The sequence below is a fragment of the Semicossyphus pulcher genome, unplaced genomic scaffold, assembly GCF_022749685.1.
Source record: "Semicossyphus pulcher isolate SPU_LCO1_2020_fin unplaced genomic scaffold, fSemPul1.0.p SCAF_20, whole genome shotgun sequence".
NCBI lineage: Eukaryota > Metazoa > Chordata > Actinopteri > Labriformes > Labridae > Semicossyphus > Semicossyphus pulcher.
This window is the reverse complement of record NW_027211694.1, coordinates 7,057,478-7,076,977: the sequence shown is the minus strand read 5'-3', so window position 1 is coordinate 7,076,977 and position 19,500 is coordinate 7,057,478. Positions and strand designations below refer to the sequence as shown.

The 19,500-nt window shown below is 43.3% G+C and overlaps 1 protein-coding gene across 4 annotated transcripts in view; it reads right to left on the bottom strand.

Moving 5' to 3' along the window:
- anks1b (ankyrin repeat and sterile alpha motif domain containing 1B) overlaps positions 1-19,500 on the bottom strand; it is a 244,029-nt gene that overhangs the window by 116,439 nt on the left and 108,090 nt on the right. For all 4 annotated transcript variants that reach the window (XM_069671528.1, XM_069671525.1, XM_069671527.1 and 1 more), the window contains exons 10-11: positions 18,396-18,527; positions 1,967-2,123 (exon numbers count right to left, since the gene is read on the bottom strand). In XM_069671528.1, coding sequence (XP_069527629.1) covers positions 1,967-2,123; positions 18,396-18,527 — 289 coding nt within the window. The remainder of the gene's footprint in view (positions 1-1,966; positions 2,124-18,395; positions 18,528-19,500) is intronic.

Genomic DNA, 19,500 nt, shown 5'->3' with positions numbered 1-19,500 from the left:
CAACAACAGAGAGTTAGACCAGCTTCATTAGTTAGCAATTAGCATGATTTAGCATTATGAGTGAGAGAAAGAGCATTTCCTTCAGGAGGTGGTTGAGACGGAAAAAAAAGGAAAAAAAAAGCCTTTATTTGTAATGTTACAAGAAAAAAATATGAGCTTAAATGATGCTGAACGTGTGAAAAAGAAACCATTCTGTGTAAGCTGATTATGCTGCCCTCAACGGCCAAAAAAATCATGCAGATTTGAAGTATCTGAATTCAAAGGCAGCTTCACTAAATGCTCAATGTACTTCAATCACAGTGTCTGACATCAAAGCGGATACAGCAGAACCACATTTATTGCCACATATTATTCTGTCTCATCAAAACCTGGCGCCTACCAACAATGCTAACTGACTGCCGACATTCAGTGTAGAGATTTAGATGTGTCATGCTACTAGCAGCAAATAGAACTAACAGCTTTAATTAGAGGACTCAGCTTAAGAGTTCAAACAAGCGCAACGCCAGAGTTTTTACATTTTCAATCTACAGGCAGAAATTCAACAATGTATGTATCCCAAACTACGTTGCTCTCACTCTCACCCACACGTTCCACACTAGTTGTATTTATTCTATAAAACATGTGCTAACTTTGAACAGACAATATGCTTTGCACTCAGGTGGTTCAAGTCTTCTGCTGAAGTCGTGATCAACACAACAGTGGGATGATCATATGGATTCTTGCTTGTGAGAACAGTAAACATGAACCCACTGGAAGGCACCATATGCTCCACTGCCAGGGATTAAAGAACCAAAAAGAAAAAGTGTTTAAGATCCACAAGAAAGCAACTCTGTCCAACAGCTTGTTTACACTGTTTATTGTTTGTTGGACTGTGTTTGGTCACCTGTGTCACCAGTTTCATGACTGATAGTACATTCTCTGTGCCGCTAGTATGCTGGCAGAATCCTTTTAGTTTTTGGCCAGTGTTTTCACCGTGTGCATGCCGCACCTTGTTAAGATTATAGCTGCAGAAATTGGAAGAACACAGCGGTAATCATATTTGGAGGGAGCTTTGGAAAGAGTAAAAGAAAAGATAAGTTAGAAATGTTTCGATTTTTTTTCCAGCTTTGATGCTGTTTGGAGGAAAGACAATTATTGGACTGAAAACAAAAAGATTCAATTCATTAAAGCTCCTCTGCCAGACAGTTTGTTCAAGACACAAGCAAAATAGATACTTTAATCTCAGATTTAAAAGTGACATTTGAGTTTTCCGGATAATGAAAGAAACATCGCTACGCAGGGTTACCTCAAACACAATCTCAGATCCCATCGGCTATAGTCTGACGACGATATAGCCTCTGGGGAAACCGGTGAACATGCCGGGCGTGTAGCCAGCAGTTAGTGATAAACGACTTCCAGTCAAGACTTCCTTTTCCGTGTGCTGCATTGTTTACAGAAAAATAAACCGTTTTTCTTGTGATTTACTTGTATCATAAGTTTGCCGAAATTTCAAGATGATGATGTAGATTTGTAGAAAGCAAAAATGAAGCTTTGTCAGGTCTGTCCTCAAGAGGAGAAGAAAACAACTTTTAAAATGCTCGTTTGTTGAACGGAGGTCGGATCGATCATTTCTGATGCATTCAAGAAAGTCGGGAAATCTGAACGATTGTTAGCTGTTAGCATGCAGATGTTTATAGAGACTAATAAGAAACTAAATCATCGTCAGATAGCTGCTGATGGGAGCCGGGATGTCATTACGGCGCATTACGTTCCACCTGCTTTTGCTCTCTGAACAGACCTGCATACGCCGCAGCCTGCTGAGACGTGATTGGTCAATTCTACTCGGACTACAAGTGTAATACAAACGTAAACAAGAACACTTGCCGTCCTGGAAATCCACATCCCTCAAACACAACCTCAATATAGAATAAACTTTTTCAAACTGCAGGTGTAACACAGCACAAGTGTAGCTCCTGCTTTGACCTACCATTGCCTGGGCAGGAGTTGAGCCGGTGGTTGATATCGAGCGAGCAGGGTTTGCGTGTCACGGCTGTGGTCACCGACTCGTACGGGTTGTCCTCGTCCTCTGGCAGGAAAACATCCAGAGACGGAGAGGCGACGATCTCTGCTGAGTGCTTTGAATTCTGGTGGGAAAGAAACAGAGAGAGAAACAGAAAGTACAGAGTCATTTGTTTATCGCATGATCCAGCGGCAGAGGTTGCACAATTTGAGGCCCAAAGAGGTTCCCTATCATAACGGTTTAATTGGATTGACACAAGCAGGAACTAGCAGCAGTGTTACATTCATTGTGCTAAACACAAACATAACACTAATTACTTTATTAATTATGTACTGCAGCCCTGCCGGCCTATTATCCCTTCCAAAAGAGCCATAAATGATGCAATATGGTAATTAATCATGTTTGGAAAGCAGAGCAAAGAGCCCCTTTACTCAGTCCACACTGAACCAAAGAGAAGTTGTTTTGATTTCATGAGCTGAGTGTGAGCGACTGAAAGCACTAAATTCAACAAAATAAAAGCACAGAGCGATATCTGATGTGGGCGTTCAAATGAGTAGCAAGCGCCGTCTTTCCAGGGCCGAAGGCGTCCATCTTCTTCTTCACCTTTCCCGCAGGTGCAACATAAGAAACAAAAACAGCCAGGTCGGTAATCTCTCAGTTCAGCTGGAGGCTACGTTCAAGTTCAACCGCGTCCACACAGTTGGATTACCATGAAAGATTTAGGCCAATGTTCAAAGCAAACACGAACAAATACAAAATAAAAAGGTTGGAAAAGTTTATTTTCATTCTTTTTGATCCTCGTGAGTTTACCGTCGAGTCAGGGTCCCTTCAGGACTGTGACGTTTTGTTCCCTGTGATTACTGATCAGATTTAGCTTTTCTTAAACAAAGGAAAAAGCATTCTTCTGTTGAGACTGGCAAAGATTAGGGATAAGACACAAGCAATGTTGATTTTCTTGCTGTCAGGGAACCAGATGCTTTGCTGAACAGCAGATTTGAGGGAAACTGCAGCAATTTTAGAAGAATATGTCTCTTAATTCTCAGATGAAAGGCGTTTATTTGACAAAATCCTTTAATATTTTTGTAATCTGGAACCTTAAAAGTGAGAGAGAAAGACTTTATTTCACTGTGTTGACTCTGTGAAGAAAGAGGTGTTGTTAAAGTCGATTCTTTGCTGGGGAAATACCTTCAGGGTCTGATCACATGGTGTGAATGAGTTTAACAACAAGGGGTGGAAAACAACTGCTGGGTGTCTGGAATTGCTTTCGAGCGAGGTGTTTTTATTTGATGTAGATATTAACAGCTTCATGTGCAACATATTGACCTCTCAGGTGCTTTTTTTGGGTAACACTGTCATTAGGAAACCACAAAGAAAAACACACTGGAAGCAGGAATGCCAGGGTTTCTTTAGAGCACCTGAAGTATCTCAGATGTGAGTCTGAATAGGGTGTAAACAGCTGGTTGAAGACAGGCAAATTTGTAATGCTAAAACATTTCACTCTTCTAACTTAATATGCTTTTAATCAAGTGTTGAATCAACTCGTAGTTCTCTGACATACACCGAAAACGAGGATTGCACGATATTGGATTTGTTTGCCGATATTCAATATGCAGATATTTTCCAACCAGAATTTTGATACCGATAAAGGCACATGTTTTTTTCAACCTAACTGCAGAGAACATCAAGCCTCCCCTGTCCTGTGGTGGAATTGATATCTGCAGATACCGATAACGTGCCGATATGATCGTGCATCCCTACCTAAAATCCAGCAATCCTCCATCTACTCTCTCTGCACCTTTTGAGCCAAACGTAGCGCCATGCAACCGAACGAACACTGGAAGAAAAGTTACTCAGGTTAACTCTAACTTGGAGTGAGCTGAAGCCAAATGTCAACATGTAAACTACATATGTATCGTGTTTTCAGCTGAGATGATGACAGAAGAGGACAAGAGCGTCCTTCCCCAGCACTCTGTGAATTGCCTCAAGAGGGAACACTGGTACTCTTAGCCTCTTTGTATCTATTTGTCTTCAAATATGCACCGTCCTTAAATACCTCAGTGTGATCTTTAACAATAAACTGTCCTAAGGGATCCAAATAGCAGCAACACAAATTCTGTGTTTGAAATCATCTACATACTATACACCATATACTTCATAGTGCGTTCGGCGGTAGTATGTAGCATAGAGCTGTTCAAATGTAATATTGCAGTATGCATCGCCAGACGCCAGTTGCCCACCAATAGCAAAAAGCTGCTTCTTTAGCTATATCGCCCCCTGCTGCTGCCATTTCAACTGCTGTTGTGACGTTTCAGCGCTTTGCATTGTGGGATACAGTAGGCGAGGTAGAATGGTCCGGTGCATACTGGAGATTTTTTCTGAATCAGTACGACATCCGGGTATTTTTGGCATACTGTAATCTTGCTTTTGTTTACATACTGCATACAAATCAGTACGTGCTGCTAGTGTAGTATGGCATTTCGAATACAGCCATACAGGTGCATGGCCAAGGCCACTTACTAGGATTCTTCACCTTATGTTTTTAAGCTGGTTACTAGGAGGGATGTTCCTGCTTTACTTTTTATGCTGTTTCATTTTTTGTTTGTTAAACTGCTGAGAAGTCTCTCCGATTCGAGCGTCTGCCAAGTGCCTAAAATGTAATTAGCATAAAAAAACACATCAGTGATTTTTTAACAAAAGGGACTGCGGCATTTTGAAAGAACTCTTTGTTTAGACGTGATTAATTCAGAGAAACATGCTTTAAAATCCGACTTTTACGTAACTGTATTCTTTCGGGGTATTTGAGGAGAATTTCAGATTGCACTTTGTTGCAGCATTGGTGAAAAGGTTGAGCCCCAAAGGGCTCTGACAGGGAGCGCTGAGGACCAAAAAGGTCCCTTATCTCTGAGGCAGCTGTGTACCCAGAAAGAATGAAAAACAAGAGTGAGTGATGTGAAGAGGGGGGAAAAGGTTACAGGGCCGAGCGTCATCTCACCCAAAGAGACAAAACATTTCTTTGCAGCGTCGCGGCCTCTGGAGGTCTGGATTTTTTCCCACAAGGCAACACTCTATCATCATTTCTGAAGAGTGGCTCTGCAGCCTGCCCCGGTGTCACCCTCCCTAATGGGATCAGTGGTGAATGTGGGCGTGGCTCTTTTTTCTCCTTCGCCTTCGCTCTCTCCCAACAGCCATTACTCTTTCTGTCATCATCTGCTACTACATTACCCAGACTGCACCAGGCCATCAATCACTCACAGAGCGCGCTCGGCACGGATTAATCATTCTGGCTGACAGAGCAATCAGTCCCTTGATGATTTCTCTCACTTACAAACCTCTGCACTCAATCTGAGACTTATTTCACAGCACTTTATTAAAACGCCGAAAAAACTAACCCCCCTTTTTTCTCCCCCTCCGTCTCCCCTCCCTTTCCTTTCTCCATCAGCACTCAATTAGACCTCCATTACCAGCTAATGGAGATCCAGTCGGTCGTTTATGTCTTCTCTCTGCAGGTGGTCCGGCCGCAGCTGACACTGATGTGATGTGACAGCGTGGTTAGCGGCAGGTTTCACTCTGACAGCTGGAGGAAGGCTGAGAGCTCTGATGGAGCCGCACAGAGCTGCTGGTCGTTCTCTGCTCCTTTCAGAGACTTAAAACTCGCCTCTGAATTATAAACACAGGTGGCTGCTGGGATTGAAGATGCAATTAATCAACCGCACGCTCATTCTGAGACTTTACCATAATTGGGATGGTAACAAGCAGAAAACTGCATCACGTGCAGTTTGTTTACATGTTTTAGGAGGAGTTACAGTTTGCGTTCTGCAGTGACCTGAATTATCAACACTGTGTAAACCAGAAACAAGGTTTTTATAACAGAGCTACGGGACGAGAAACAAGAAAGGAAAGAAATAGACGCTGTGAACATGACTGGGTTTCTAATCAGCCTTACACATGCATGCATGTGCGAGAAGCAAGATGTCTGGCATGGATGTAAGGATTATGTTCAACAGTACAAAACGCAGGACACTTGAGGGACATGGAGTTCAGCTCCAGAGTCTTGCAAATGGTTAAGATTAGGCAACAAGTGCCCCAAGTTAATGTTAGTGAAAGTTTGGGTTCAATGTTGGTAAATTTGACTTAAACTGATAATGTCGAAGTTCTCAGTTCCGTTCTATATGGCGACACCTTATGGCGATAAAAGGCAATTGCGGCATATAACCAGGCGTCCACGGTTGGCTCTGGTTGTAACTCTTGATTTTCCTCGCTGACTGTTTGCCTTCATCTGAGCGTCGACTTTGTTTCTTCTTCTTTGGATTTTCACTTATTTTTGAAGTTGTATCTGTTGTCATCCATCTTTTCTTTGTTTGTTCAGCCATAGTAGATTACTGTTTACTCGCAACTTGCAGAGAGCGGAAAAGCAGCCATTTAGCTCCGCCTACCCTCTCTGGCAGACCAACCACTGCTGGCTGATGGAAACGCGTCACTAACTGGGCGATGCTTGTGATTTTTTCCATGAATGTCACCACAGACAGTCTGTGATACTGCACATGCAAAGGCTTTCATCAGTGGGCCATAGGCTCAATCACCATTGTGTTACTTCATTCGGTGATAGATAGAGAATTAACAGACTTTTATTTAAATGAAAATCTTTGAGATGATCACTTTAAAGTTACATTTTTTAGCATTTAGTTGGGAATCCAATCTTTCGCTAACCAAATAATAATAATAGTAATAGCCACACGCACACACACTCAAAGTTTAACACAGTAACTCATCCTAAGTCAGGGAGGGGCAGGGAAGAGACCTGACTGACTGCTGCATGTTAACACAGATTTGGAGAACATGTTTGTGACCAATTTCCTGCATACCCTGGGTAACCTGGTTCCCTGCATTGATAAAGACGTGCTCCTCTGTCACGGGCAGGAAACGCAACAGATTGCTTCATGTCACGAAGCTGGAGGAGGGGGGCGCTTCCTTACGAGAAACCGAGATAAAGCCTCCAAGTAACTTCAAGTGAAAGCAGATTCAAATGGAAAGAGAGGCGAGTGTAACTGTCTTCTGTGCAACAGGGAGTCGCAGGATAAATGAGAAACCTGATGTGAATATAAAACATATCTCTGATGAAAGAGAGCTGTGGGACTGAGGCGAACAATGTTTGCAGTAATTACCAAGTTGTCGCAATGAATTAACAATGAAACTCGGAAGTTTAAAACGCCACAGGTTCAGCGCATCATTAAAAGAATCAGTGGAGAAAGCACTCCAAGGACTCTGACACAGAAAGAGCTCAGGAAAGAGATTCTTCTGTGGAGTCTACAGGGAGAATTAAGAGATAGAAAGCAGGAAATGATGGAGAAATGAGCCTGGAATTATTATTAAAAGGACGGAGATATGAGGAATCACCCTTTATGTGTACTTTAATTTAATTTCTCATTCTCCTACATGGTACTTTGTGGATTTTTCCCTGCCCTTCATCCCTACTCCTGTCTCTTATCTCTCTCTCTTTTTTACTTCCTCTAAATCTCCAGCTTCCATCAGCTCAGCGAGAAACCGAAAGAGAAAGAGCGAGGCCAAAGCTGACAGGGGGTAACAAAAGCCGTCACACAGACAGAGAGAGAGAGAGAGAGAGAGAGAGAGAGAGAGAAGAAGAAAACTCAGGTGGATCAAAGGACGCCAGGATCCCACTGGAAACTTACTTTGGCGTTTGTGTCAGGCAATCCAGAGGAGACGAGCACGAGACGGAGCGGGAAGAGGAAAAGGAGTTTTGTTCTGAGGAAGGGGAAGCAGAGGAAGTGGGAGTGCGGTGATTTGAAGCAGGGACTTTCTCGCACACAGAAACATGAGGGTTAAGTTCAGGCAAAATGTTTGACTTCTCACACACAAGACGAGGTAAAAATGGTGCAATTGAAGCGAGCAACAAGCTGAAAGTTTAAGCAATTCCCTCGAAAGCAAACATGGAAGCACATGGAAGCCCAAATTGAAGCCTGGGAGCTAATAAAACATCTGGAGATGAAGTTAATCCCGCAGTGTGACAGCAGGTTTAGCTACCTGATATTCTGGCGTCTCCTCGCTCTTCTTCTTGCGGCCGTGAGGGGGTCAGACGGCTTTAAAAAGTGGGAGCAAAGGCTCCCTGAGGTTCGATACGAGCAGTCCGTCCAACAAACAAACACACTCGGTCTTCATTCATTTCCCTCCCTCCCTCTTCCTCCTCCCTCTCTATCTTTCGCAGCAGAGATAGGACACAGAGAAACTTGTGTCTGAGCCGAACAGGAAGAGCGCAGACAAACAGAGGCCTCCTCCGGCCACTAATTAGCAGGTCGTATGCAGCTCCCGTCTGACTGCGGAGGCCAGATTAAACGTTATAGAGTGTGTGTGTGTGTGTGTGTGGCGGCGCCTGCACATGTGACCAAAGGATTGTTTGTCACGGTGTGTGATTATATCTGCGTGGTGTTCCTCTGTCTGCTCGGGGCAGATACAGTTAAAGTGTGCGATCATGTGAGAGCTTATGTGCGTTTTTTTCTCTGTGTGTGCATAAATGCTCGAGTCATATATAGTGTGTGTTTGCGTGTGTGCAGGGCCGATAACCCAAATAGGAAATGTGCCGTTGCTTCAGTCACGTCGGAGGGATCCTAAAATCGTGTGACTCTCTTCCTCTCTCTTTAACCCTGTACTGTCCCAAGCTGCTGCCTCATACACTGTACACAGAGTTCATAGGCCATCAGATATGAATGGAGGCTATAATTCGCTGGCATTTCCTCATGGAGGCTATTTGATTAGAGAGAGAAGGGAGGGGCGGACAGCAGGGAGGACAATGGACCCTCTGAGGCCCTCAGTGAGGGAGAGACGCAGAGAGAGGGGCAGTCATGAGAGGACAGAGCTGCAGAGACACAAAGAAGTTTCTCCATCTGGTCAAAACTTCTCTGCTTCATCGTGATTGTTCCAAATCTGACAACCTCACGTTGATGACGAGACTTGAGGAAGCAGCACAAAGTCACAGCATCCAGTCACTTGGTACAATATGTTAATTCAACTTATTGCTGCTCTTTTTTCTGCACTACAGCTGTATTTAACATTTTTTATTCAATTCTTTTTCTTTTGTAGTTTGCTGATTTTCAACCTCAGTCCTATCATGCTGTTATGGGGAGCTAATGCCATTATGGTAGGAAAGAAAATGCATTTTTTTGCCTTTGGAGGACACTATTCGTTTCTCCAATGGGCCCTGGAAAACCCCCGACAGACTACATAAAACACGTCATCTGGCGGAGGCCAGGGAGCTCGCTAAACTACACTTCCTCAGTCTAGGACGCCCGCCTCCGATGTCATGTCTCGTTAAAAATCGTCAGGTTTGAAATGTAGACTGCAGACTTGAAGATTTTTTAGACAACCCACTGGTATATTCTCGCTGTATTTCTGATTCGGTCCCGCTCTGAGACACTGCCTGCAGCGAAAACAGCATTTCACTCCAGCGTCTCTCAGTGGGTCATTCCCTTCAGAGGGAGGGGCGCAATGCACGCTGGGTGTTGTAGGAATGTAGAATGGTTGAAACCACAAGCTGTTGCAACTTTCTTTTATTTAAAATATTATTGCTTCTAATGATTACAGAGAACACCAGCTTTGACTGACAGTGGCTTTTTACAGGGTGAACTGCTCCTTTAAATGATGTTATTTTGGTTTTTGCTGCTCATTGTTTCTAAGAGTTAAGGTCTTGTGTTTGCCTGTGTAGAACACCTTGAATTGCCTCTGTGTTTGAAATGAGCTATATAAAGCTTTATCAATTTATAAGAAGTTGCCGTTTGATTGATGTCTTTACATTTCCATCCAAATATTTTAAGTCAGGAAACAGGCAAAGGGAGATACTAGGCATGCTGAACCCCAGCTTATTAGACTGGTTCTAGGGATGTGGGACATTATCTCTCTGGTGAGGAGGGAAACCGAGCTGTCGTGGGAGGTGGATCGGTGCAAACAAGATCTAACCCACTCGCTTTCCAGGGGTTGGTGCCCTAGGCCAAAGGTCTTTCAGGGATATCTGAAATACCTACACTAAGCCTGCTGCCACTGCAACCCTGCCCCGAGTGAGCAGAAGGAAATGGAGGAATGGATGTTTTCACAAGTTGCCTAAAGCAACCCAAGCAAGGGTGTTGGGAGGTGTATTTTTCCTTTGATTAGTTAATGACAATAAGCATATTTCCAGTGATATACAACCAGAGTGGTAAAGATGTTAAGGGCGCAAACAAGAGAGAGAAATATGGTGTCCAAAAAGGTAAGATAGAGAGTGAAGGCGAAGAGTGAAATAGAGTGAGAGAAGTGCAGGTTGGTCAGGGATCGCCTTGCAGAATTGGATTTGCCTCCATGGCCGGCTAATCCCACAGAAACCAGCAAGCTGAGCCACCCATGGGATAGCGACAGTCACTCCTCAGAAAATAACACCCTTCACATTCCCTGTGATGGCTGCTGCACGGAGCAAAGCTCGAAATGCGGCTTCCCCTGGCTCCACGCTTAATCCCACAGACACGGCGAGCAGCCAGAGCGAGAGGCGGCTGACGGAGAGCCTCTGCTGTGTGACCGAACCGAACTGTGTTTAACTGTGAGCCTGAGAAGTTTGGAAGAGAATCGTCTAAAAGCGGCTGCCAAGGTAAACGTGTACTGCATAGTCGCACTGGATTTACAAAACTGGCTCGTGTTCTACAGACAATTAAGGTTTAATGAAGCTGTATTCATCTGTTTGTGTGTGTGCTGCAGATCAGCCAGAGAACATTTGCTCCACAAATCAAATTTTCATAACCCAATTTTAGCCCAGATTCTTGATAGAGAAGATTTGATGTTTTAATAAAATGGAATAAAAACAGTCAACGAAGGAAAAGCATGAGGCGCTCGGTGTCCCATGTGTTGTGCAGAATGAGTTTTCCTCGCTCTTTGTGGACCAGGCGGAACTCTTAGTGCTAAAAATGACTTCCTATTTATTACTTTTATGGGTACTCTGCTTTTTATAACTCAGTCGTGATGGGAGGGGGGAATTGTTTCAGAGGATGCCTACTGCTCCCGTCAGATTCACAGCAACCTTGAACACAAGCACACAGACACCTTGCTGATGTGCCAACAAGCTCAGCATGAGATATGATCTGCTCTCGTTGATGGGCTGGGGAAGTGATAAATAGTATTTGGAGAAACACTTCTTTGCTTTACTGGAAGTATTGTGGGCTCTAAAACTACTAAAACTCAGCAATATAAACAGTTTGGGTGACAAAAAATACTCCAGTTCCAACAGCAAGACCTGTAAAGATGCATAAACTGTCCGTGGAAGTTCAGTTCAGGCAGAGAGGGAATGATGAATGAAAACTTTGAGAGTAAGGGGAGGAAGAGAGGTCGGAAAGAAGAACAACTGAAACATTAGACGCTAAATTATCTGCCACAAAGTGTTCCTCCTTGAAAAATCCAGTAAGCACGACTGAGCAGCCACACCACATAAGGCTGTGAAGAATAAAAATATACAAGGTCGGTTGTGTTAAACTGCAGCTCAGAAACACAGCTGGTGACTCGTGGGACCTCCTGTGACTTTGAGAGTCTTCATTGTAGAGATAGACCGATATGGTTTTTTCAGGGCCGATACCGATTATTAGTAGTCAAGGAGGCCGATAACCGATATTTGAAGCCGATATTCATTTGCAGTAAAAGTGAAAATATTGGCGTCAAAATTTTGAATAATACAAACTCCAACACTTAACTTTGTTTAAATGCCTTTAAGCATATGCATCAGAGCCAAAATAACCCAGTTTAAAATGGATGTCTTATCGGCCGTCGAAAAAAATAAAATAAAAAGGCCGATACCGATATGCGTCAAAATGCCGAATATCGGCGCCTACTTCATTGTTATCTGCTGAGGTCGCCACAAATGGTAAAAAAAGGTTCACATTTTGAGTCATCATTCAATCATTTTATAATCTGTTTGTTAAATGGTAAGCTACAGATAGAAGGCCTAGGAGGTTAGCTTAGCATAACGCAGGACGGTGAGCTAGTGAATCTATCCCACACGTGTGCAGACTGAAGCATCTCAAATACTGAAGAAAAAAAAGCATGCTAACATGTCAGTTACGATGGTAAGCATGGTGCACAAAATACCTGCTAAACTAGACTGTATAAGAAGAGAGACGACATGACAGCTCCCTAAAAGTGAAGCCAAAACATTTGGAGCGCCCCCTGCTGACTGGCTGCAGTACAGGTAATAAAGCCCGCCTCCTCCATGTTAACAGATGGGACATGAGTCAAACTATAAAATCAAAATACGCGCCAAATAAATGTTTCTCAAACATGGTTTCTGTCATTATAGTTAGTTCTTATCATGCTGATTTATGTCCAAGTGTTCATTTTTCTGACAAGTTTAGTTTTAATGAGTTATTTGATGCTGTAAAAAGGATGATTGGCAGCTCTGTTGACCAATGCGGCTCCTGCAGCCGATCTGTTCCTGATTAGCAGTAAAAGATAGAAAAATAGTTTGTCAACACAAACAAGCGTCGTCCATCTTTATATACAGTGATTGCTAAGTACACTTTGCCAGAGCCACTTACAGAGCCAGACTTAAGCTAAGCTAACGGGCAGCAGGATGTAGCTCAATAATAATCATACAAACCCAAGTGTATAACTGATCAGCTCAAGTAACTCCTAATAAGAAAGTGATCAGCTCCTCTCCAGTGACTCATAGCTCTTAGAAATACTCATTAGATTAAACTTTATTGATCCCTGCAGGGTGACGCAGCATTGCCGTGCTGCTCACTCTGAGCAAACCTGTTAATTGTAAATAATCACTCAATGACAAAAATGCATCACAATAAGCTTTCTTTCCAACTGTGCGTCTCCATTATCACGTAGCCAGGAGGAAGATGAGGAAGACAGACATCAAATGCGCTAACATCATTAGCCCTGAATATTAACAAGCCAACTGGGGCCACAATGCAGCGTTGGAAATGGAATATTAAGTCCACATTCGAATCCAGACTCGAGCGAGATGTTACACACATACATCTGCACAATGAACGTTCTTTGTATATGAACTAGTAAATCAGTCGTCTTGTGTCCTATGAGATTATGACGGACAGAAGAGTCTATTTACAGATCTTATATTAATGCAAACACAAACACACAGAAAGCAAATGTTGCCCTTATCTCTCCTGTCACCTGTGTGTGTGTATGAATGTGAGTGATGTGCATTCTAGGACACACTAACACTAAAAGGTTGCACAAATTGCACCACTCTGTCTGTAGAACTGAAGGCTTTAAAGCCCTGCTCAAGGCCACTCTGTGATGGTTGTAATGTAAAGCAGTGCTTTTATTTTGGAATGCACATTTCCTGTTGGAGGTCTCTCTTGAGTGAAGCTCCTCTTTCTTCAATCTTTTCTGCTTTTTTTCCGTTTTACCTCAAGGACAAGTAGATATCTGAACTCCAGCAGAATGTCGACTACACACACACATGCGCGCACACAAAAGGAATACCTCCCTAAACTCAGGGGCAGCTTACGTGTTGTGCCGATTAAGGAAAAAGTATTTGACAGCAGCTATCGGTGTGAGTGTTAAAAGTAAGGTCGACGCAGAGAGAGTCTATTACTGCAGAGCCTACAGGGCATAAAGCCATTAACAAGAAGTAACTGTGAGCACAAAGGTGCAGCACGCTCTGCAGAAACACAGAGCAGCAGAGAAGGAGAAGACGAACACGAAATAAGAGGAAAATAAAGACAAAGAAAAAACTGTTTAATACATAATGTTGAAAAGCTAACCTACAGAGCACTTAAGGTCCTTTATTACAGGCCTTTAAAGCTCCCCACACAGTCCCTGCCCCCTCACAAACACCTTCCTTTGATGTCCTTTAACATCTTCAAGAGCCCTCGTGTTTTTCTGATCTTAACCTCCGCCGGTGCACAGACGCAGACATGGCCTCACCCCACCTCAACTCCTTTAAACGCCCCGAGCTGAGCACATTAAAGGTCAGCAGCCACCCACAGGAGAGAGGAAGAAAGAGCTGCAGAGAGAGAAAATCTAATGAGGGAAGTGTGAAGCGAGAGAAGGAGGAAGAAAAACAGGAAGGAAGACGTAAAGGTGGAGAAAAGAGAGGAATGAAGGTCGGGGAGTGCTGACGCGCGTGAGCGTGTGTCTCTGCGCAGCCTCTCTGACGCACCTGTGCGGATGCTAACTTGTCAAGGGTGGCCGGCCCACGCCGCGCATCTCATGAATTTCTAGGTTGCCTGGCAACTCTGCAGAACCTCTCTCTATCTGAATATTTTTCTCACATTCGTTCATTATCTTTCTCCCTTTTCATTCTCTCTGTTTGCACACGTGAGGTCTGAAGTGTGTTGTTTAAGTCGACGTCACAGAGGAAACCTCCTCCACACGCGCGCTGGCGTCAGTCGGCGATCACGCGGCGATGGTGGGAGGACACCTGTGACCGGCGGGGAAAAATTCACAACAAGGGAAGATTCCTTATGAATCACGTATGTCCGCATACACACGTCACACACATATACACAAACATAAACATGTGACAGACTTTATTTTGGAGGATGCAGTTATGAATGTGGTTGGACTGTTCTGCACTAGAGGGAGAGAGGTGAAAAGGTGTACCAAAAATGTGATGCAGATCCTCAGTTAAAGGGCCAGTTCGCCGATTTTCAACCTCAGTGCTATCATGCTATTATGGGGAGCTAATGCCATTATGGTAGAAAAAAATTGACTTCACTCTGTGCCTTTGGAGGACGCCATCCGCTTCGCCAATGGGCCCTGGAAAACCCTAACCCTAACCCTATGTAAAATGCATCATCTGGCGGAGGACAGGGAGCTCGCTAAACTACACCACAATCTATAATCTCGCCTCCGATGTCATGTCTCGTTCAAAATTATCAGGTTTGAAATGTAGACTGCAGACCTGAAGATTTTTTAGACGGTATATTCTCGCCGTATTTCAGACTCTGTACCTCTCTGAGCCGTAGCCTGCAGCGAAAACGGTAGTATTTCACTCCAGTGTCTCTCGCTGGGCCGTTCCTTTCAGAGGGAGGGGCGTTATGCACGCTGGGTGTTGTAGGAATGTAGAATGGGCGAAACCACGAGCTGTTTGTACCACTTTCTCCACAGCTATGGCGCCAATTTCAAATATTATTGCTTCTATCGATTACAGAGAACACCAGCTTTGACTGACAGTGGCTTTTTGCGGGGGTGAACTGCTCCTTTAAGACACTATGCTCTGGGAACTACAATGTGCAAGAAACGTGAATGTATATAATACTTCATCAGGACTCTATTGCAGTGCAGTGGTTAGCACTGTTGCCTCACAGCTAGAAGGTTCCCAGTTCGAGTCCCAGTTCAGAAGAAGAGAGCCTTTCTGTGTGGAGTTTGCATGTTCTCCACGTGCATGCCTGTCTCTATGTGTCAGCCCTGTGATTGACTCCTGCCTCGCGGGACCGTGATAAGTGGTCCATTAGAGTCGCAGCTGCGTCAAGGTTACCGATTTAAGCTAAATGTCTCTCCTCAAGTTAAATGACTCTATGACGAGTTAGACAGGCCGGTTCTTTGACTGACAGCTCTTGAACGACAGCTGGACAACCAGGAAACTGACCGCTCTGCACTCTAAACAAAGGTTAACACACAAAGCTAGAGAATCAGGTTGACAGATCTCAGTCATGTGGGTTGATGAGAAGACAGATGAGCCTGAAAAGATGTTCATAACTTTGTTCGTTCGTCCTCGGAGGGGCTTCTCTCTCTATGTTAACTCTGTTTCTTCACAATCACGCAGGGCAAATTAGCACGCTGCTAACCTAATTATGTAATAACAGCTCAAATTCTCTTCCCTCTCTCACTCTTTCCATCCTCCTTATCCTCTTCTGTAAAGCCCACACACACAATCCCTCCTACGCTAATTCAAAAATGGTGCCACGCTAAATTCAGACACATTCGCACACACAATAAAGCTGATGCCACCAAAAATGCTCTGTATACCCTCATACTCATATTTGAACTGACACACACAGAGCTTCTTTTCTTATAGGCACCAACATATTAATACACACACACACACACACTCACTCATCCAGGTGCAAACATCTCCAGGCAGCGTGCCAGTCACGCAGGCGGGCTGCCAGTGTACAACACAGAGGGTCGTTGTGTTGTAAATGTCAGATGTCCTGCGGTGTGAGCCAGCAAGCATCTCGCCGCTAAGTATTCTCATCCACACACACTTAACCACACTTACATACACAGCATGGAGGGATTAGGGGGGAGGAAGGAAGGAAGGAAGGAAGGAAGAAAAGATGGAGCATGAAGTCGAGGAGTTTTTGTTAGGAAAAAGGGAACTTCATTCCGCTTTGGGTTTGTTGTTGGATCTTAAGAATAAGGCTGCAAAGACGCTAATACACATGTTAAATGCATCTATTTTCTTCACTCACTCCTCTTGCTACGGGTTAAAAAAACATGCACTGTTTGTTCTATTTTAAAGACAATCACCTTACTGTACAGCAACACAAGATTTAACTGGGCACTATATTTGTTGAGTGTTTATTCCATCTACAGTTTGCTGTATATTGTATTTTGTTGCTCTCTCTCTCTCTCTCTCTCTCTCTCTCTCTCTCTCTTTGTGTCTAATTGCATTTTTAATTGTATTTTATTTCTTAATTTTATAACAAGAGAACAGTCAGACTAGAAAACCTTAATATTCATAATAAAAGCTCAAAAAACAGAGAACATGTACACACATTTGCCACACAGCTTACACCATGTAAAAAGTGAGAGCGCCACCTCTTCTGCGCAGGAAGTGTGCAACAGGTGAGTAGTTAATTTACTTTAACTAACAACAATACTTCATTTGGGCAAAGAAAAATAATGTATACATAAAATATTAAGTGGGGAAAGATTATGCTGCACCCTTACTTTGTGATTTAGCATCAGAAAATTGTTTTATTTTAAGTATAAATCCTTATAAGTGCTGTTATCCTTTATTTCACAGGTATGTTGACGGGTGTGTACAGTTTTTCTCTACATCTTTCACATAGCTGAAAACCACTTAATCTAATCCTTACCTTATTTATTCTTATTTGGGCATTTCATTTATTTGTTTATTTATTTAGTAAAGTTTTAAAGGGCAGACATGGTTGTATAAAACAGTATATGTTGTAAAATGACACAACAGTTAGTTCAGACCAAGCAATCTGATTGGACAAGAGGCATTTCATGCTTGTTGATATAGAGAACTGGGACTTTTCTCTCAGTGTATCACTCCGCCTCAGCCAGGTGTTCTGAATACTGTTAATTAACGTTACAGCAGACCGTGTATGTCTACATTAATAAAGCTGGTACCTCTGAATCACACAGCAGACTCGGATAAAAAACAGCTGATCTGTGGTAACCTGTAGACACAGAGTGCAGGAGAATGTTTGCGTTGCTTGGCAACAACAGTCCAGTTAAGCTGTGGAACTAGTTGATTTTACTTTTTACTGCTATTTGCGTATAACTGTTGTATAAAAGCAGTTTCACACTCGAGGTTGTGATGTTGAGTCTTGAGTTTCATACTGCTTAAGTAGAAGGAGGAACAACTTTCATGATTCCAAACATGGAGCAAAGCCTGCTTTTATTCTAATGCTTTTTACACTTATCACACTTAGCCAATTAAATTTAATTGAGTCTATTTAAGCTGTCACAAGCTTTACAGAGGTCACAGATCTGATACTAAATTCATACATTTTATATTGCGTGCGCATAAATCCTTTTCACAACAGTTTTCTGAGAGAAAAATGATGTCACATTTTTATTCTACTGTGTATTCTTTTGCTGCTCTCTGCTACAATATTCCTCCGGACAGGTTTGATTATCCTTCATGTGATCTCTGAGTATCAGATATTTCACTTGAATAGTATTGATTCAGAGTTCATGAACCAAGTCTTTCTAATAAAAGGCAAAGGCTTCAAAAGTGGAGAGATAAGGAGGTTTTTTGGAAAGAAATTTTATAAGAGAGAGAGAGAGAGAGAGAGAGAGAGACAAGGTGATGATGAAAGATGGATGGAACAAGCCGGAGAGGAAGAAAGAGACAGATACTGAGCCGAGTGTCTGCCAGGAGAGCCGCCGGTCTCTGGTGACGACTCATTCAGTGTGTTCCCAAGGTAACCAGTGAAAGTATTCACTCAGAACAATGGCAATATCAGTGGCCTGTAATTTCACTGTACTGACAGCATGTGTGTGTGTGTGTGTGTGTGTGTGTGTGTGTATGCTGCATTTAAACACACCATGTGACAAACTTACATTTCAGTGTGATTGATATGATGAGTATGATATACAAGTTTCATAAAGTGCAACAAAATTGTTGTAATTCACGTGACCATGGTTCAGTTAAAGGAGGCTAAATCAGGCTGTATGTGTGTGTGTGTGTGCGTGTGTGTACCTGTGAGAGGCTGGAGAAGCCCAGGTTGCGACAGCCGTTGCAGGGCGTCAGAGCCTCCCAGAATCCCGTTGGGCCGCAACTCTTGTCTGCCTCGTCCTCCTCCAGGGCCGGGGGGAGAGGCGGGGTCGGCCGCTGTGAGCACAAATATGAAAAAAAGTGTATGATATTACCAGACAGTCAGCATCACAGTTATCAGCAGTAAGGAGGTCAAAGGTCAGACCATCTATGTATTTGAATATGAAATGAAACAGCGCTGAAAAAAAGAGTTTGAGTTATTCCTTAAGGTCTTTTCAGACAGGGGGCGACACGCCGCGAGTAAATGCCAGGCACTCTACACGTGGTAACCGTGGTAAACTGCTTCTTTGCGCTGCCGGTACAGCTGTATTTTCTCTATAGGCTATAAAAACTAGCTTAATTAGCATAGTTGTACCTACAGCGTTACCACCTAACGTAACGTATAGCCCAGCTGTATTTTCTCTATAGGCTATAAAAACTAGCTTAATTAGCATAGTTGTACCTTCAGCGTTACCACCTAACGTAACGTACAGCCTAGCTTAAGTTAAAACTAACATTACCTGATACATCAAGTCTTGCGCCGCTGCTCTGCCATACAAAGGCCGTCCTGCTTATGTCCTGCTAGCTGTTTATGGTTATATCTCTGGGAACTCGCATACAGCAAGGATCAGTCTCTCATCCATTGTGACTTTTGTGGCTACTACCGCGCATTGCATAGAAAAAAGTTCAAGAACTTTCAACTCTGCCAGTGGGCGGGGGTGTGCGTGACGTGAGCATTACTGCGACATTTTCACATGACTAGGCGCGTCCATCGCCCCCCGTCTGAAACGACCTTAAGGCTGCTAGAATCCATATTTTTACGCTGACATGAGATCAGGTGATGTGAAAGAGGGTGCCTCTAGTGATAAACACACAGATGTTTCACCCCTCTCTACAGCCCGTTTTAGACTCCTTAAGTCAAGTGTGTGTTTTTCGGGCCTCGTACTTCAATCCCAGCATAAAAGCTCTGATAAACTCTCTGAAAAGCAGTTGTCTAAAGTTATTATGAAAATGGAGAACACAGTATAAGACGTTTAAGAGTCTGATGCTT